Source organism: Scardinius erythrophthalmus (assembly GCF_964197995.2).
Source record: "Scardinius erythrophthalmus genome assembly, chromosome: 6".
In the NCBI taxonomy this organism is placed as follows: Eukaryota; Metazoa; Chordata; class Actinopteri; order Cypriniformes; family Leuciscidae; genus Scardinius; species Scardinius erythrophthalmus.
In genome coordinates this window covers 18,062,345-18,083,918 of record NC_138226.1, presented here as the reverse complement: position 1 = coordinate 18,083,918, position 21,574 = coordinate 18,062,345, and the positions used below count along the sequence as shown (strand labels likewise).

At 38.7% G+C, this 21,574-nt stretch overlaps 1 protein-coding gene across 2 annotated transcripts in view; it reads right to left on the bottom strand.

The window, feature by feature from the left end:
* Positions 1 to 1,497: 1,497 nt before the first annotated feature.
* The window catches only part of gtf2e1 (general transcription factor IIE, polypeptide 1, alpha), a 23,240-nt gene continuing 3,163 nt past the window's right edge, over positions 1,498 to 21,574 (bottom strand). For both annotated transcript variants that reach the window (XM_081369368.1, XM_081369369.1), the window contains 3 exons: positions 3,649 to 3,850; positions 2,976 to 3,208; positions 1,498 to 1,992 (listed from right to left, as the gene is read on the bottom strand). In XM_081369368.1, the coding sequence (XP_081225494.1) occupies positions 1,538 to 1,992; positions 2,976 to 3,208; positions 3,649 to 3,850 (890 nt within the window). In that variant the 3' untranslated portion in view covers positions 1,498 to 1,537. The remainder of the gene's footprint in view (positions 1,993 to 2,975; positions 3,209 to 3,648; positions 3,851 to 21,574) is intronic.

The window sequence follows — 21,574 nt, the reverse complement described above, 5'->3', positions numbered from 1 at the left end:
AATTTTTTCTTTAATTTAATATCAATAAACTATATAATCAGTATAACATTTTAAGTGAAAAGGTGAAGAAAAAAAACATGCCTTGCAGAACTCGAGCTGCGTAAACCCAGTTAAAATGTAATAAAAACAAACAGAAGGAAAATGTTTTCCAGTAGGAATTGAGAATGAACAGCATCTGACCTTTTATAACCGCCGGTAAATGTCGCAAAATTGTTTATACTTGACTAGTTACCTCGAAATAGTGCAAAAGCTCAAATATTTGTCATTCACTTTCTGTAATAACATTCTTTTTTTTCTTCAGGTTTCCAAAACATTTTATTTCAAAGATTTTGAAACCCATAACTTCTAGTTCATTACCTTTAGACCCGCCCCCTACATTTAGACACGCCTTCTGCTCTGATCTGAAGATACCCATAGTTGACTCCACACTGCCAGTTTTCTCTCTGGCTGCGCATCTACGCACCACAGATTTTATCTCCCGCATCGTCTCATCCGAGCATCATCTCATCCACAGCTGCACCAAAGCACATCCCCGGAGACTATGTTCCCAATTCAATTACATGATCACACATAAGAGGTCAATTCAAATTTTTTTTTGGAAACAGTTAATGCAAAAACCACCTGCTGTTCTTGACAAAATAAACACAGTAAAATGTTACATAACAGCAGGATTGTAGCTTATGAAGCTCATCTTTTCATTCATCTTTGGGGTTGAGGTTGTTGTGTGCATGAATAAACAAACTGACGTTTTTACACAGCTTTTAATTACTATAAAACAAACTTTCAACAAACATACTTTATCCATTTACGGATAAACTGAAGTAAGTAATGTCCACTGAGGCAGAGATCAGAGAAAAAAAAAGTGCTAATTTCTGCTGTGAAAGGAAAGCAATCACTCTTAACCATATCTCATCAAAACTCCATTTAATATCACGTCAAGGCAGTCAGTCGAGAAAAAAAAATAAAAAAAAATAATCGCGTGTCTTTCAAACTGCAAATCCTGCTAAATACTGTTGGAAAAAAAAGAGCCATGGAAAAAGACACGAAAGCAAGAAGATGTGGAAATTTCTCTGTAGCTTTGAGCAAAACAGAGTCTGTCACTTTCTGTCGTTCAAAAGTCAATCATGTCAGAAAAGACTCAGAACCCTTCGGTTTGGGGTTTTCTTTTGAGTAAAACCGTCCTAGAGGTCACCGCAGCAACACTTATTTGTTTGGAAGTCTCTGAAAATGGCGAGACCACAAACATACTGAAAAAGGAAGCAGTGCAAGTGTGTTTGCCAATGCATGACACTCTTGTTTACAACCGTGATACTGCAGTATAACTGGCACCAGAGAAGTTTTGTATCTGAATATGACAGAGGGTTGAGTAAAAAGAACAGTCAAAGGGTATAACACTACATTTCTCAGCTCTGGCACGTCGCACAACACCATTTGAGATTAAGTGTGCAAAGGAGACAGATCGAAACTGCATCCTGTGAAAAAAGGGCACAAGCAAAATGCATAAAGAAAGAATGTTATTCAGACAGACATGATGAACTCAGTAGTACATGTCCTGGAAGAGATTTTGGCCCATCTCAATGTACGCCTCTTTCTCCTGGGCGCTCATCTGTTCCACCAGGTCAGGTCTCTGGCTTACTTCCCTGTAAGAGAAGGGTCTTCCCCCTACCATAACCACAGGGTCATCCCCGACCTCCTCAAACTCGTCATCATCTTCGTCCTCATCCTCTTGTTTTCCTGGCCGCAGCGCTGTAGCATTGTGCGCCATGTGGATTGGAGCCTGGGGCAAAGAGTCCTCATCCGATTCGCTGGTATCGCTGTCAGAGTCGCTGGCGTTGGCCACTGGAACAGTCGGTCTGGAGACGACGGCACCACCTGGACCGACTCCGCTCCTCTTCTCATGAATGAGTAAAGCCTGCATTACCTCCTCATTCTCATCCTGTGCGGCTCCTCTTCCAGCCATGCCCTCCTGGGTTTCTATAGTGTCCTCGCCAGCTGGTGTGTAAAAATTTGAGGAAAAAGAAGAATAAAAAACCCACAGCAAATTCAGATGCAAACTTTTTTTTACAATTCTTTCCTTTCTAAAGCCATACTATAGCTTTATGTAAGAAACAGGCCATAATTTAAGTTGTTTTTTGATGACAATCTTTCCTTCGATCCTAGTTCTCAAATTCCACTCACACTTCCATACATTCAAATCTATTATCGACTACAATTCCAAGAATCATTGAAGTTTACATTGGGTTTCCTTTCAGCCTCCTTTAATGGTGTTAAATATGCTAAATGTATATTTTTGACCATATCATGATTTGAGCGGGTGGAAGTCAAGACTTGGTGAACAACTAACTTTAAATCTGTATATTTCTCACAAAAAGCTATTTTATGGCTATTGAAGACTTGACAGTTGTCATGTCAAGCCACGCAGCACCAGCTTGAGTCTGTCTACACTGGACGTGACAAAGCAGACTGTTGCAAATCTATTTGCTCTACATGTCAGAAGTAGTGCAAGCTCGGAGTACATCAGAAATAGAATGGGGTATCATTTTAAATTTTTGGAATTTGTCGTGTCCAGTATAGACAGCATCACTGATTATAATGGGTCCTATTTGCTTTTGTCATGTTGCGTTGCGTTGAGCTGCTCGCGTCTGCTGTAGACATGGTGTAACACAAACCCATCCCGAGCAGGCATCTATTTGGCAGTCATTGTATTAAAAGAGCAGCTTGGATATTCCACTATATCTCTTTTTAGTGTTCCACAGAAAATCAAAGATGTTGAGAGTGACAATAGTGTGAAATATCCCTTTCAACCAAATAAAGCCCTCAACCTTATACCTAGTTTGACTATGCATTCAGACCAACAAGGAATATGAAAAAAAATAAGCAGGAAAATCATGAAATACATAAAAACAGTGTTAATATGCAGCCATGACCAGAAATAATGCTTTCATAAATGATGCAATATAGTTAATGTGACTCACAGTTCTTCAGAGCATCCGCTTCGCTGTACGCCCCTTGCACCGTGCTTTCTGTTAGCCATATGGGCCTCTCTTTGGGGGCTTTGCCTTCAGCGGTCTGACCAGGCTGAGACTCCTGGTCCTCCATGCTGATGACCACATTCTGTGTGTAGAGGTCATACGACGAGCCTTTGGTTTTCCATGTTTCTCGATCAGCCCCAGCAGCTGCTGCTGCAGACTGGGCGGCCCGCTCCCGACTGTGAAAAATAGCAGAGTTGGATTACTAAAAAGTTATGTTGTTATAACATAAACCTGACTTATACTGGGCACCCTTTATGACATTTTTTTTTTTAAATTAGTATCCACTAAAAGTGGAAAAATGCATCAAAGCAGATGATAATGAAGTCTCTTCTATTCGGTTAAAAATAAATGGTTAATTTTTGGGATATTTTAGTATGCTTAATATTTCTATTTAGCTTAATTTTTTTTTCAGTTTTAGTTTTTAGTACTTCAACTTATTTTATTTCAGTTAGTTGCCAATGCAACATTTCTATTTTTCGTTTCAGTTTTTCATCTAATATTTATATTTAATTTTATTTCAGATTTATTTCAAATAACAAAGAAATTATTTGAATAGTTTTAGTTAACTATAACAAAAGTCTTCTGCATATAACTGGCCACTGAACTCTGTGCTGACCTCTGTTTCAAGGCTGGGATTTCTGACGGTTCGGGCTCCAGAAGGTCATGAGATAAGTTGATGTTCTCCGTCTCTCGTAGCAATACATAGATGGGCTCAATTTGCTCATTAAATCGTGCCACCAGAGTGCGGGCATCTTTCTTTGGCACAGCCGACTCGTCTTCCTCTACTTCTGTTTGACAGAAGGTACAGCGGAATGTTCCTGTGTTTGAGAGGAAAAGGTCTTAGATACAAAATATCAAGTGTTGAAACAGTAACAGTGTTCATCATCCATGAGCCTTAACCACCACAACGACCCCATCCACAATGTTTGGTGCCTCTGGGTAACTCGGTTTAGAAGTAGGAGCCTAGAAAATATTTTCCTGTCAAGGGGCTCCATATCTCCAGTTCCCTGTTAGCCAGGGGCTCCAAATTCTAGGATTCCATGTCTCCTTTTCTCACAGAAATGGTGGCAATTGCAGAGCTGGAGCCAGTGCCAAATCTGGCCCCCATCCTCTGGCGTTTCCAGTTCTGGGACAGAAAATTTGATGCCTTTCAAACCTGCTGGTTTCAAACCAAGGACCACTAATGTCAGTGGCAAGGGGGGTGAAATGTTGTCTTCACCATACAAAGTTTTCAAACCAACAACAAATCAGTCTGGCTAGATGTGTATACTTGAATTGGTCAATACTGACAATTGAGTCTAAAATAAAATAAATATTTTACAAATACAATATAGTTCAAAAGTTTGGGGTTGGAATTATTATTTTTTTGATGCTTGAAATAAGTCTCTTATGCTCACCAAAGCTGAATTTATTTGAATATTTAAAAAAAAAAACAGTAAGGTAACGCTTTATTTCGATGGTCCACTTTAGACATTCTACTAACTACAAGTAACTTTGCAAGTACATTTCAACTTATTCTACTAACCCTAACCTAACAGTAAACTAATACTCTTAGAGCTAATTGACATGTAGTTGCTGAGTTATTTATAGTGTTTACCATGGTCTGTCTGAATACTCAATTCTGATTGGCTGGAAGGTGTACAATAAAACCGTTTAATGCACAGGTAGTTCCAAGTTAATCACTGTTCTATATTAATGCGCTGTTTTAATTGAAACGTGCACAGCCGCACACACACACACAGAAACTTATCAACGCTGCCCCGTGACTTTTAGTAATAAAATATCGCTACAATTATACAGCGGGGGAAATAAGTATTGAACACGTCATCATTTTTCTCAGTAAATATATTTCCAACTCTTCGGATTATTCTTTTCACTCCTCTATCAGAAATCTTGCGAGGAGCACTGGTCGAGGCAAATTTATGGTGAAATTATTGTCTTTCCACTATTATTATGTCCCCAAAAGTGCTCACTGGACCATTCAGAAGCTTAGAATGGCGCCTATAACCAATGCCATCATTTATGTTTTGCAACAATTAGGTTGCGAAGGTCTTGAGACAGCTCTTCGCTTTTACCCATCATGAGATGTGTCTTGTGTGACACCTTGGCAATGAGACCTTTTTGTAGGCCATCATTTGGGACTGAACCAGCTGTTATTAAATTTCCACTGACAGGGGGCTGGATTGCTTTTCAATTACTGTAAGTTTTCAGCAGTTGTCTTGCCTTTTTGCACCTCCCTTTCTTCATGTGTTCAATACTTTTTCCCTGTGTCATTTCACATTATTACACATAACTTAATTTCTGAACTTATTTTTGTTTGTTTCTTTGTATGTATGGCTTACTTGGGTTGTTACCAACATCTGGTGAAAATTTCATGTCAATAGCATCTTTGGAAATATATTTACTGAGAAAAATGATGACGTGTTCAATACTTATTTCCCCTGCTGTATTTCTCGGCAAAGAGGGGGTTACATCACTATTTTGAAGTAATTAAACTCACAGCTTCGTTGTTAATAGAGAGAGATGCTGAACAGATGCAGATACAAGTCTCTCTCTCTCTATAATTAATTCAAATAAATGCAATAATTCATTTATTCAAATAAATGTAATCTTACTCACTGCTTTATCTCTGTGTCTGATTCAAAGCTTGCAGAATTCTAGATCTAACGAGCTGTAACTGATGAAAATTACCATCAATTTTGCCCTTCCAGTCAAATATTGCGCTGCAAACATTAATAACAGATTTAAGTTGTCAATGCTGGCAAATGACTATGGTATTGCAGTATAATCCACGGCTAGCTGAGACAACAACCCTCCGCTTCAATGCATATATATACATATACATACATACATACATACAGTGGGGAGAACACACTATTTGATACACTGCCGATTTTGCAGGTTTTCCCACTTACAAAACATGTAGAAGTCTGTCATTTTTATCATAGGTAGTACTCTTCAACTGTGAGTGACGGAATCTAAAACAAAAATCCAGAAAATCACATTGTATGATTTTTAATTAATTAATTTGCATTTTATTGCATGACATAAGTATTTGATACATCAGAAAAGCAGAACTTAATATTTGGTACAAAAACCTTTGTTTGCAATTACAGAGATCATACGTTTCCTGTAGTTCTTGACCAGGTTTGCACACATTGCAGCAGGGATTTTGGCCCACTCCTCCATACAGACCTTCTCCAGATCCTTCAGGTTTCGGGGCTGTCGCTGGGCAATACGGACTTTCAGCTCCCTCCAAAGATTTTCTATTGGGTTCAGGTCTGGAGACTGGCTAGGCCACTCCAGGACCTTGAGATGCTTCTTACAGAGCCACTCCTTAGTTGCCCTGGCTGTGTGTTTCGGGTCGTTGTCATGCTGGAAGACCCAGCCACGACCCATCTTCAATGCTCTTACTGAGGGAAGGAGGTTTTTGGCCAAGGTCTCACGATACATGGCCCCATCCATCCTCCCCTCAATATGGTGCAGTCGTCCTGCCCCCTTTGCAGAAAAACATCCCCAAAGAATGATGTTTCCACCTCCATGCTTCACGGTTGGGATGGTGTTCTTGGGGTTGTACTCATCCTTCTTCTTCCAAACACAGCTAGTGGAGTTTAGACCAAAAAGCTCTATTTTTGTCTCATCAGAGCACATGACCTTCTCCCATTCCTCCTCTGGATCATCCAGATGGTCATTGGCGAACTTCAGACAGGCCTGGACATGCGCTGGCTTGAGCAGGGGGACCTTGCGTGCACTGCAGGATTTTAATCCATGACGGCGTAGTGTGTTACTAATGGTTTTCTTTGACACTGTGGTCCCAGCTCTCTTCAGGTCATTGACCAGGTCCTGCCGTGTAGTTCTGGGCTGATCCCTCACCTTCCTCATGATGCCCCACGAGGTGAGATCTTGCATGGTGCCCCAGACCGAGGGAGATTGACCGTCATCTTGAACTTTTTCCATTTTCTAATTGCGCCAACAGTTGTTCTTCTCACCAAGCTGCTTGCCTAATGTCCTGTAGCCCATCCCAGCCTTGTGCAGGTCTACAATTTTATCCCTGATATCCTTACGCGGCTCTCTGGTCTTGGCCATTTGATTGAGTGTGTGGACAGGTGTCTTTTATACAGGTAACAAGTTCAAACAGGTGCAGTTAATACAGGTAATGAGTGGAGAACAGGAGGGCTTCTTAAAGAAAAACTAACAGGTCTGTGAGAGCCGGAATTCTTACTGGTTGGTAGGTGATCAAAAACTTATGTCATGCAATAAAATGCAAATTAATTATTTAGAAATCATACAATGCGATTTTCTGGATTTTTGTTTTAGATTCCGTCTCTCACAGTTGAAGTGTACCTATGATAAAAATTACAGACACCTGCAAAATTCTCCCCACAGACAGACAGACAGACAGATAGATAGATAGATAGATAGATAGATAGATAGATAGATAGATAGATAGATAGAGTAACAGGTTGTGGCCTAATTACAGTTACAATTCAATGCCATCTAGAGGATGGAGCCAAACCCACTGCTGACCATCTAATATTATTGAAAGAGGAAAGAGGAAGAACAATCACAGACACAAGGACAAACATACACAAACACACACTCAGCACCAGCCTTCACTAGCGGTTCCACAGCAAGCGAATCTGGTCTGGTTTGCCATCTGCTGCTGAAGTTATTTACAGCCTTCTGACAAGAACACACACAGCAGGGCCCGGAGTATGAGTGTGTGGTGTACACCGGCTACTAGCTGAATATAAAATACACGCCTAGATATATTTTACAAATGTGTGTACTTAGCATTTAAGGGTCAGTCACAGATGGTACTGATATCATGAGCTACTTTTAATTGTAGCTTTTTACTTCGATTGTCATTCTACTCATGTTCATGTTTTGATATCACAAACACACACCAGCAATATGCATTTTACGCTGAAATAATCTCATGTTGTTGCGCTGAGTGCATGAAGGCTTCCGAGTTTCTGGCCTTGAGGGGAATCGAACGAGTAAACGATTCACCGCAATTTCCATTTTAAAAGCTTTGCTGGAAAGTTGACAACAAAATCTGTGAAAGCGCTACAGAAAAACAATCACCTCCAGCTAGGCCCTTTTACTACAGATGTCTTCTCTGCCAATACAGGAGTGGAGGGCGAAAAAGAAAACAATTTGATGAGCACAAAGAGAGAGAGAGGCTGTTAAAAAGAAAAGACATAACATTTGGGTGAAGGGAAGATAAAAAAAAAAAAGTCTTCATCACATTTGACACAGCTCCAGAGGAAATATTGACAAGCCCTGTCTGCATGTCCTCACACAGAAAAGGAATGAAAAAGCACAAGCAATAAAGAATGCAGAGATAACAGGCTACATTTTAAATGTCTAAATAAAGATGAGGCGATATCAAGACGCATTTTTAAACACATGCAAACATCATGTAGTGAAGGAATAAGGGCTTAAAACGGCAGATGTATTCGGGAACATTCGTTGTGAATGCATTCCACAGCACTGCCTTTACATTGTTTTTCCTATGTAAACATGCACTAGCTTGACATGTTTGACACTTTTTCACTTGCGCATAACAAAGGGATTATAAAAACACAGTGACAACAGGTGAAGGCGATGCTGAGGAGCGCGTTGTACATCCCATCGTACCCGCAGGACATCTTATCTGTTAAAGCTGCAACGACGAATGGAGCTTCGATCAACTTTCAACAAGGACGTGATAAACTCATTCACAAGAGCAGTTAGTGCTGGGCGGTTTGACCAAAAATCAACATCACGGTTTTTTTCTAAATTATACCGGTTTCACGGTTTTTACCGGTTTTTTTTTTTGTGTGTGTTTTTTTTTTCTCAAGCATGATGGGTGTTTACCACATTTTCTACTGAGTGAGAGAGGAAATAGTGCAGTAGATTTACTTATAATGCCCTATTTTATTGTCATGAGTGAATATTATAGAAAAAATCCACACTAATATTAATAATACAGGTTTGCAAGGCTGTTTACAAAGAGGTGCCAGCAGGACGCGCTTTAGGAGCGGCAGAAACAGTGGTTTCCCCGGTAACGGCTGTACACAAAGCAGCAACGCTCATAAACACTGCTTTATCAGGAAAGATAAAGAAAGATTCAATCGTAATAACAAAGAAACTTTTCTTAAGACCGTCAGTTCACTTCAGATACGTTAATACAGTATAAAAACACGCGCGCCGCAAGAAAAAAAGACTCTCACCCCCACACGTCTCGTGCCCATTCTAGTCAATGCTTGTGTTTCAGATCGAAGCTTCCCAGAAGCGGCTCTCCGCGCCGCTTCGCTAAATATAGGCGCCTAGTCTATTTTGACGCACCGCGTGGAGGACGGAATAAAACCTTGTCGCAGCCGTAATGCGCCGCAGACGTGTGTTGTAAATGAGGGGTGAGACTGTGTCGCGCAGCGCCGCGTTCCGATTAAAGCGACATACACCGGTTTTGCGGTATATTAAAAATTCATATCGTAACAAAAATAAACACCGGTATTCGGTATGAACCGGTAAACCGCCCAGCACTAAGAGCAGTACTAGATTTCACATCCAAGAATACAACAGACTGTACTATTCAAACCTGGGATGAGATCCTCGACCACTACAATTATGATGATGTTTCCAAATTGCAAGATGTAGTTGAGGGAATGAAAATCAAGGGAAAGAATAAGATTGATAAATCTAAACTAAACTGTGAGGTTTGCACACAAGAGTGGCTAAGAGTGACACTGTGAAAGCTACTGAAAAGTTCCTCGCTGATACAGCCCCTTATTCAACTATAAAGTGTGTTAGATCAGACAACGGCACAGAATTTACGGCAAAAGAGTTTCAGTCTCTATTAAGCAAGAAATAGATTTAACATGAGACCTCAGCATATTCACCCCATCAAAATGGGACTGCTGAGAGAAATTGGAGAACGCTATTTGAAATGGCAAGATGTATGCTCTTAGAGAGCAATCTACCCAAGATGTTGTGGACATATGCTGTTATGCCTGCTGCAGTAATTCGCAACAGGTGCTACAATGGCAGAATATAGCAAACCCCATACTATGCACTGACAGGGAGAAAACCTGATCTTTCAAAAATGAGAGTTTTTGGTTCAGTATGTTAAGCATACAAACAGGACAAAAAGAAAACAGCCCTGCATACCAGGTCTATTATCCAGACACAGGCTGACATTTCAATGTCAGATGATGATTTCCATGGGGAAAGATGTGTATCCTCCCAGTCAAAAGAAAATGTGACTGATCAGACCCCAGAAGAGACTGTTAAGCCTCAAAATGAGACTAAAAATGGGTGGTGCTCAGACAGAGGTAGTTGATCATAGTATGCGTTACCCTAAGAGAAACAGGAGAGCTCCTCAATATTTGTCTGATTATGTTTCTGATGCTGAATGTGATGACCATATTCTGACCAATGTGGACTTCTGTTACAGTGTGTGACATACCACAAACATTCAAGGATGCTATGAGTTCAAGTGAGTCACAGATGTGGGCTAGGGCTATGAAAGATGAAATGGATTCCCTTAAGGAAAATTACACAATTACTCTAACTACACTACCTGAAGTTAAACATGCAGTGGGGGGTAGATGGGTCTATGCTGTCAAAAACAATGCAGATAAGACTGAGGCATACAAGGCCAGAAATATAGCAAAAGCTATAGTCAAGTGATGGGTGTAGATTACAAAGAGACTTTCTCACCAAAAGCAAATATCACTTCAGTACATGCCTTAATGCAGTGGTTCTCAATTCCAGTCCTCGTGACCCACTGCTCTGCACATTTTGTATGTCTCCCTTATTTAACACACCTGAACCAGATCATCAGCTCATTAGGAGAGACTCCATGAACTGAACTGAGTAGCTGAGTCCCAATTCGCATACTATCCGTCCTAAATAGTATGCGAAACTAGAATTAGTACGTCCCAAATCGTAGCATGTTGAAATGAGTATTCCAAAGATACCCGGATGGTCTACTATTTCCGGTTAGAATTCGAAGTGCAGATCAATGCACACTCTAACGGCTAATATTGCCCACAACCCATTGCGTGCGGGAGGGAGGAGCTTTGCGGTGATGATGGTGATGTAAACCTGGCAGTCGGATGCAGCAACGGAGATGCGCCCTCAGTTTTTAAGTGTAAGAATTCAAATGTTTAACCCTAATTAAAGTTATATTTTATTGTCTCGTAATATTAATGGGTTTATGTTGTGCCAAAAAAGTACCGTGTTTATCTTGTAAGGTCCGATGAAGATACCGAGCGCCTCATTGCAGGCTACAAAACAATAAATAAAAAGGCTCTAGTACAGTGTCATGCAAGTGTCTTTTTTTATGTATTTCTTTTGATGTTTCTGTCTGACTTATTTGTAGTAATACTGTGGCTGTACATATGTTAACTTTATCAGTCCAACCAAAGAAACATGGTTACTACACTTTTACTATAGTAAAAGCATGGTTCATTTTCATCGGGGTATTTTTAAGTATTATACATAAGTATAAGATTAAGTATAAAATACGTTAAACAATAGTTAATGTTACACTATAAACTTTAAATATTTTAACTCAGAAAATAAGTAGCGCTAGCTTTTGTTACACACATTTGCACATGAACGTCAGAACCAGCCGCCTCACAAACGACCTGCGTTTGGTTGATCTACGACGACGCCCTGCTTCACTCCTCAATTTGGTAAACACACTGTAAATGTATTGTGGAAAAAAATATGGGAATAGTAAGTAAAATTATATTGGATATATAAGAATGAATGAAATGTTAAATGTTTTGTTAACAGTCGCGGTGTGCGTAACTAGGCAACCACGTTCAAGTTCACGTTGCATGACGTCATCGAAGTATGTCCCAGAACGTGCATACTTTTTTGCTACACACTCAAAAGTATGTGCTTTTTCATCACAAAAAAAGTACATACTTTTAGGTCGTAGTATAAGTAGGCGAATTGGGACTCAGCCAGTGTGTCAGATAAGGGAAACATACAAAATGTGCAGAGCAGTGGGTCACGAGGACTGGAATTGAGAACCACTGCCTTAATGCAAATGGCAGCACAATATGATCTTGACCTCCACCAGATGGATGTAAAAACTGCCTATTTGCATGCTCCAATTGACTGTGAGATTTACATAGAACAGCCAGAAGGGTTTGAAGTGAAGTCAGACATAGGTGATAAACTAGTCTGTAAACTAAACAAGTATGGTTTAAAACAGTCAGGTAGAAACTGGAACAAAATGTTACATGACTACCTCAGTGAGAATTATTTTGTTCAGAATTCAGCTGACCACTGTGTGTACAGTAAACAAACTGAAAAAGAGAAAGTGATTGTAGTAGGCTAATCTGGGATGATGATCTGATCATTTTAATTATCTTGCTGTCAGCATCTTTTTCACACAATTCAGTAAATCACTGGTACTGGCAGCACCAATGATTTACTGAATTGTGTGAAAAAGATGCTGACAGCAAGATTCAAAACGAAAGATCTGGGAAAACTCAAATATTTCCTAGGAATTGATTTTCATCAGAATGAAGGATTTGTGAAAATGAATCAGAAAAGGTACATTTTAAAGGTACTAGAGAGATTCAATATGGCAGACTGTAAACCCAGGTCAACACCATGTGAGCAAAAGCTTGACTACAACAGCGATGATGATCCTGTTGATCCTAAAGGGTATCGTGAGGCAGTGGGTAGTTTGATCTATCTGATGACATGTACTAGAACTGATCTAAGTTGGATTGTCAGTAAACTATCTCAATATCTGTCTGAGCCAAATGAACAACACTGGTCTACAGTGAAACATGTGATGAGGTACTTAAAAAGGTACAATTGATCATGATCTATGTTACAAGAAAAGAGAAGAAAATCTCAAACGTGTGGTATACAGTGACGGTGATTGGGCATCAGATCTAAATGACAGGCGAAGTACCACAGGATACTGTTTTAGTCTTACTCAAAATGGTCCTCTGATTTCCTGGAAGTCAAAGAACAGGCCACAGTTGCTTTGTCTACATGTGAAGCTGAGTATATGGCACTGGCCACAACCACACAGGAAAGCATGCATCTTGTAGGGTTGTTGAACAGCAGGGAAAATGATTGTCTGTTTGAGATAACCAAGGTGCCATTGCTCTGTCAAAGAACCCAGTGTGCCGACAAAGATGTAAACATGTAGATATGAAGTAAGATTTCATTCGATCAGCACTCAGTGATGGTAAAGTGACAATTGAGTATTGCCCCACTGAAGAAATGGTGGCTATGACTAATACAAAGTTTAAACTTGAAAAGTTCAAGAGTTTCATGTTTGGCATGTAAATGTAGTAGCACAAGAGAAATACAAGACTGTTCATGTGTTATGTTGTTATAATGGTAAACTGCACAGTATGATAACAAGAGGGGGTGTTAAAGTTTGTAATGTGTGCCCTCATACTGCTCATGTCACGTGTATGTGATCTGCTATCCATAAATGGATATATGCTAATAACAGAGGTTCCGATCCAACAGAGTGATGTCTGTGTGTTTTTCCTCTGTACAGTTTACTAAAATAGCCGGTTATAATTCACGAAAATGGCTCCGCCAACAAAGGCAGTGAGTTCGAAAAAGGACGGGTAGAGAGAAACGAGCGAGTGAGTTAGGCTGGTGCGATTGTGTACAGTTGTTCTTGCGTTCCGATTAAAAGTGCAGAAACGGAGCCTCCCTTGTCTGTCTTTCTTCAGATGTTACAGTACTCTCTCAACATTCAAAGTGCAAACTGAGACCAGAGCCACAACTACACAGTCCAGAGATTGATTTGATATTGGGAGACAGACTATTTGTATGTAGCAGAGCTCACGTTTTACTTTCACTTTGGGATTCGCGATCGTACGCTCTCTGTGTATAAGATGCAGTGGTGCTGAGCGCGCCTTCTACAAGATAAGACATTAATCAAACGCTTAGATTCTGTTGCGCAACGAATCAGTTTTCACTGTTACACGATAAGTGAACCGTGATTCCTGCTGCACGGTGTGCGATTGAAACTCGTGCTGGATGAGCTGAGCAGACGTTTACACTAGTTTTTATTTTTATACTCGACGAGAAAGGAATGCGAGATCGTCACACCCCTAGTAAGAGGTAATTTTAATATAAAAACATCCTGTAAGTTTCAGAAATCAAGCTTTTATTTAAACTAAAGCTCAGAAAATGACTCGTTTCGGATTTTGTCACTTTACGACGTAATAGTGCGACGAAAGATCACCTGTGCAATATCAGATCAACCTACTTTTACATCACTTCTTTGGCCCCAGCCACTGGCACGTTAGTCAGACAAGAAGGATAGAAGAAAGATGGAGGATCACTGGACTAAATTCACATTACCTTTCAAAAGGATCTTAATGCTAGGAAAGTGGTTATTTATTTATTGCATGTTAAATGGAGGGAGACAAAAAGAATCACTGACCCACAGCTGCAAATAAAGGGAAGTTGTAGTAAAATAGTAATACTAGTAAATAAAATACTAGTATATAAAATAAAAGGTATCTGTTTTTCTTCCCATGTCATTGGAGGCTCCCCAGCCAACAGTAATACTAGAGAGAAATCAAATCCAAATCCCTGGACAATTAGTAATATGACACATGCACACACTCCGGTTGTCATCTTTGTTTTTAGGCAAAGTGTGCATCAGGCCGGCACATACACACATTGTCGCAGTGATCTAAAGGAACATGGCGCAGCGCTGTTAGCGTGTAGGCATACATTAAGGCTTCTGTCGGTGAGAAGTGGGCTGGTGTCTTTGTGTTGATAGTTTTTGTATTATCTATGAGATATGAATAGGTCTGGCTTAAATTACATAGCACTTTCACCAGTGATTCAGAGCTCTTTTGAAAGCAGGATGGCGCATTGTTCAGTTGTCTACGCCAAAGAACAAAAGGACTTTTGTGATCATCCCTTAAAAGATGAATACAGCATCATTTCAGCATTTGAGAGAGGATAAAGTTTTGTCTGTGCAACAGTGACAAATGTACCACATTGATTCAAATTACAGCAGAGATAAAGCAATAATAATAATTAAAATACAAATACAGTAAAAAAATAGATTTTTCTTCTTTTTTGAAGAACTGTATATGACTGTATATAGAGAAATGTTCTGGATTCAATACAAGTTAAGCTCTATAGACAGTACCTAAACCCCATTCAGAAAGGATTAGTTTTTCAGAACATCTGGAATGATCATCAGCAATTTGCACTGGATAAGCAGTGTCTGTAGTAAATGCCCAGATGGGCGCATCTATAGCATTTATGCAAAGCCTTTGGAAATTATTGATCAACCACAAAACTTGTAAAAAAAGTATTAACCACTTGCCATTCAAAAGTTTGCAGTTGAAACGATTTTTTAGAGGCCAAGCCCCAAAAGGGAAGTAACCTCTATTGTATCCTATAGTTTTCTTATTATTCCTCCCGAATGGGAGTCTATGACAGCCCTATGAACGGAACATGAGAAAATGATGAAATTTGGCACAATTGTAGAGATGGTAATGAATAGTGATTTGACCAATTTTGGAGTCTCTAGGACCAACTAAATAATGCAAAAATTCACTTTTCGAAAGGTTATAACTTTTGAACACTTTGTTCTATAAAAATTACTTTTCATTCACCCGATTCCTCTCTTCTTGCTGACTACATTCAAAATCTTACATTAAGACGCTGCCCATTACAGTATTGGCCATTTTGAAAAGTACAGTATTCCATTTTTTCACTACTCCTCCTTCAAATCTTCACCAATTCTTACGAAAATTGGCTCAGATGATCTTTGGACCAAGCCGCACAGAAATGACAGAACAGATTTTGTCTATTCATTTCTTTTCAAAAGTTATGATGTAGCAAACTTAACAAGGTCGACCCGAAATTGGTTCAGAGGCTGTCTATCGGCCAAACTTTGATAAATCGAAACCTACAGGTCATTAGATGTGGAAAAATGGCTATACTAATGCTAATAACTTTTGAAAAGTTTTTCAGAAGATCTATGTCTATTGTCTATGGATTCCTTGCGTCATAGCGAAACCACCAACTTTTTATTATGTATTTATTATATAACTAAATACATAACTTTTATTCAAGCATGCATTAAATTAATCAAAAGTGACAGTGAAGACATTTATAATGTTATAAATGATTTCTATTTAATAATAATTACCATTTAATAAATATATTGGGTTCAGATCTAATTTTCAAATCTAAATTCAGATTTTTAAGAACATTCTTTCCGAGAATGTATACTTCTTAAATTTTATCTTAAGAACAATCTTAAGAAAAAAAGATAAGAACATTCTTAAGAAAAGTATGTTTTTGGGAATACAAAATATTCTTATTCATATTCTTATTTTTTTTTTTCTAAGTTAGAAAATAAGAAGAAATTGGCAGTTAAGAAGAATTATATTCTAAAGAATATTTTGTGAATCCAGCCCATGATATGGTGTTTAAAAAACACTGTTGTTATTATTATTATAAATGTTGAAACAGATATGCTGCTTAATATTTTTGTAAAAACTATGATATATTTTCAGGATTCTTTGATGAATATAAATCTTAAAATAAAAGCATTTAAAATCAAAATGTCCCTCTTAATCATGTTAATGCATGCTTGCTGAATAAAATAATTTGAACAACTCATTTTATGCAATTTTGTATCAAAATTATCTGTACTTGGTTCAAGGTTGCATAGCATGCATTTTTAAATAAAGAGCTCACTGAATAAAGATATCTCTGTTGTGAAGTACATCTTTTCATTTCCTGGTCTCCTTCTATTGATCAACATACACTTCAGAACTATAGAACCTAAATTGTAATGATTTTTAATGATATTGATACCGATAACTTGACTTTGACACCGGTTCCTGAACGATACGTTTTTCGATACCAATTTGATGAAATCCCTTTTAACAAGATTACATTACATATTACCCGTCACCGCACGTCAGTCTCAGATAAAATGCTGAGATGATGTGACGGCTAACAGACTGAGACTGCAGACAAACGGTTAGTAGTGACAGCAGCGGCAATCCACCTGTCACTCAAGTGGACACGCCCTTAATTATGCATAACTTCAAAGCTTAATATAATTTAAACAGATGAGTTATACAAAATAAAAATAATAAATCACCCCTCTATGAGATCCCTGGTCTATGGGATTGCAGTCACTTCCAAGCTGGATTCAAGAGAGAGACCGGAAGATTGCAGCTCGGTTTTTCCTCGATGCCTTGCCACAGTCAATCATGCTGCGTGTTTATTGTCTCACTGATGATAATGAGACTAACTCCTTAGATATCGAAATTTGGTACCGAAAGACAAGAGATTTTGAGATACTCGATGGTATGAAAGCAATTTGGTCGATGCCTAAAAAGCATCGAACTCTATTCCCAGCCCTACTTGCAGACTGGAAATGAGATTGCTTTCTGACGGCAAAAAGAAAAAAAGACTGCTTTGTGCTTTTACCAATTATTGATAGCATGAAATAGCAGATGCCTAACGTAATATGAATCAGTAATTGAAATACCCACATTATTTAACCTCTGAAAATTGGTGTTTACGGCCCTGCTTTATGCATACGTGCGACTCAGAAAGGAAGGAAGGCTACAGGGAGATAGCAGAAATGAGACAGAGTGAGGATATGCCGAGATAGGATCAGCGAGCGACTTGTACCTTTGCAAGCCTGACCCTGTCAGATCTCCTTATCTCCCCTAACACCTCACCAATCACAGAGATTTTCATAGATCAATTTGTTTTGCTCAACGAGGGGGGACCTGGATGCGCTTGACCAATCAGATCAATACACTCTACTGTTCTAAGACGCAACTAAACCACCAAAGCATAAAAAGGCAGCACAGGGTGAAAACAGCCAATTCCAAAACATCCACGTTTAAGCCTACTCAGAGGAGAAACAACACTGTGTATCATGAAACTCGTATTTATAAAATCCTTTCAGGCATACTGGTCCAGAAGAGAACATGGGAAACAAGTATGTTTATAATGGCAGGGTCTACACAGGGTTAGGTATCGTTGCTATCGTTGGCCGTTCCGTTCTTCTGCTCTATCCTCGCCAATCCTCCTGATGTGTATCCTAGCAACAGCTTTGCCTCCCTGACTGCCAGTTTGCTTTCAGCAGAGGTGAGGGTGAACACGTGCCACACGGTCTTTACCTGCCTTTCTATTCCTCACACACTAATCACTCACCTCTGGCACTGCCCTCAGCCCTCCAACTCTTTCTCTTATTCCTGTCTATTCCTCTCGTGTATCCATCACTCTCTGAAACACATGCTTTCTATACAGAGGAGTTCCTCCTGTCTATCGGGTACAAGATGCTTTTCTATGCAATAACATATACAAATGCAGGTAGAGCTCACAGATGAAAGAATGACATGAAGTCAGGGAGAGAGACAGAAGAGAAAGATAAAAGTTCATATTAAAGGAATATGGGTAAAATGTTCTTTGTACATCATCTGTGATATGCTGTTGATATTCATTTCAACTTCATAAATACACTTACAATGGAAGCATAGCAAGCAGCGTGGCCACTAATACAGGTTTTTTTTTTTTCTTCTTTAAGACCAGGGGCCTATACCATGAAGCCGGTTTAGGTGGCTAGCCAGGTATGTTTCAGTTTAGTTTGCGCACACCCTGGGTTTTAGGCACCATGAAAGTGGTTTGGCTTTTAGCAGTGCTCATCGCCATAGTAACTTACGCTTCACAGCTAATCTGGTCCGGGGCAGGTTATGCTCCAGGTAAGAGGTTGCAAACCGAACTTGGTTTCATCAGCTGTGAGCAAAGGATAAAGTCACTCCACAGTTTCTACTCCAAATTAAAGGTCACTACATAGCAAATGATTTTTAAAGACAAAATCATCTGGCTTTTAGTAATGCTTATTTAAAAGAATAATAGTTTTGTATGATTTAGATATTATTTATGTAATTATACCCTTAATTAATCACACATGTACAATTTTAGTTCATCAATTATTATTACGCAGAGTTTAAATGAATAAATATATAAAGGTAATATAAATATGCTTTAGAATCAATAGATAAAGCTAAACAATGACCATGTGAGCTTAAATGTTCAATTCTCTCTATACCTTTATCAACTGTATAAACTAACTTCAACTTTTACTTGCACTGATAGTAACGAGACTTTTTCTTTTAGTTGTCCTCTTTCATAGACAGCTATTTTCTTCTTGCTGTGTACATTTTTTTAATATTTTAATACTTTTATTTAATAAGTGAATCGCGCTGCTTCTCTCGCGAGAAATGAATTGCAGTTTAACTCTTTCTCAGCATGTGATTGGCTGTTCGCTACTGATGTCACACCTAAACTCCTAAGAGTTGACAGAGAAAGTTGATGATCAGCATCATAGTACCAACAAAGCCTGGTTGGATTGGTTTGGTTGTCAACTCGAAACTAATCCTGAGTTTGTTCAACTACCATCATGGTACAGGCCCCAGTACTGATATCTCAGAAAGGATTGCTGAAGACTGATAATATATAATTTATAAATAAATATAGACAATAAGATTTTGTCAACAATAGTGGTTGACCTTTATGTTTATGATTCACTTAAAAAAATAACTAATTAAAATTTTGTATAGTTGTCATTTGTCATCACTCTGTATGGTTGATTCACTGAAAATTATCGGCTCTTAGGAATCATTCGTTCAGGAATCAAACTGCACTGGTTGCACTGTATGGTTTTGATTCACTGAAAAGAACTGGCTCATTAGAGTAATTTGTTCAGGAATCACCATTTGTTAAAATTACACTACACTGATCAGGCTGAAGAATCAGCAGATGTAATGGCACTCAATAGTACTGAGGGAAAAAACAGTTTTGTTTGTTAAATTCCTCATGACTCCTATCCCTAGCACAGCACCAGCAATAGGCTACACAAAATACGCAATTTAATTTAAAATATGGAAAAATACAAAATACATAATTTGAAATATGGAATAATTTTACAGTGCACGTTAAATTGATTATGACCAGCTAAAAAGCAAACCTATTTACTTCTGCTTGATAACTGCGTTTGGAAACCAGAAAAAGACATTATAACAACCACATAATTCTGGGGAGCAACTCAACACACAGGAATCACATTGTAACACTAGAAATGTTTCCATCTACAGCAGTCTCTTTAACTCCTATTACACAAATTGTATTACTGAAGCTTTGCTTTAATATTTCTGCAGATTTCTGTTAAAGCCCTCTGGTTTTCTTGTCTGCCAGGCTTCCATTGTAAGTCCATTAGCCTACTGTAAACATTTCCTGTTTGTTTATATACACTGATGTTTGAAAATAACCCAGAATATTCCTTTAAATGATGAAACCACATTAATGTCATTTCATTGGGCCTAAGTATTTCCCTAAGTCAATACCCTAGACACTTTGCAAAACATCTTTTAGGTTTGGGCTGATAGACGATGCCGTCATCCATCGCAATGGCTGACAGACATCACGATGTTGACCTTGAGCAGCTGATGAGATGTAGCCTAGATGAAAATATCTGGTGGAAAATTACAATGTTACGTTTTTAAAGCCCGTTTTTCTTGGTTCAGTCCATTATAAAAGCTTAAACAGGCATGGCTAGCAGTGCACTAAGCTTCACAAATACTCCATCTCTGAAACCATTATAACGCTAGTCACGTCAAGAGCAGCACTTGTGTGTGTGTGTGTGTGTGTGTGTGTGTACTTCACTAAGTACATAAATCAGCAGCTGTTGAAGTCAGAATTGTAAAACAGTAGGCACAGAAGCAGAAAGGCATGATGATGATGATGATGTCAATGCGATATGCTAATCCTTACAGCCGTCTCTATGAGATTACAGCCTGTTTATTTTTAAATCTATGAAAATAGTTTCATTTTCTTTCCTGTCTGTTATTACTGTCTGCAATCTGACGCAATTCAGCATCAGTCTCCAAGTGAGGTTCATTCAAAAGTGTTTAATGCATAACAACTTTTGACCTCTGCTGCCATCATGTGTCTACATACAGTTCTGCCACATTGTGGATCAAGCATCTTAACTGAATTAAGCACTCGTTAAAGGGTTAGTTCACCCAAAAATGAAAATTTTGTCATTAATTACTCACCCTCATGTCATTCCAAACCCGTAAGACCTTTGTTCACCTTGTTTCCCAAAGATGAACGATAGTCTTACAGGTTTGGAACGACATGTAATTAATGACAGAATTTTCATTTTTGGGTGAACTAACCCTTTAAGAGAAAATACCAGAGATCAAGCACAGACCTATATTAGAAACATCCTTACCAAGTCCTAATGTACATGGGTTTAGGATCTTCTAGAATAGATGAATCACACAATCCCCAACTTTGAGATTAGCTAGGTATTAAGAAATTTAAGCAGGATTCTTCCTACAAAACCACACTTAAATTACGCAATTAAAATACCAATTATAATCTTAAAATTTTATTGTCTACATGAAAACTCCAGTGAGCGCAAGTAATATACTTCTTGATTGGAGAGCTTTTTCTAATTGATTTCAACATTATGATCACACAACAGT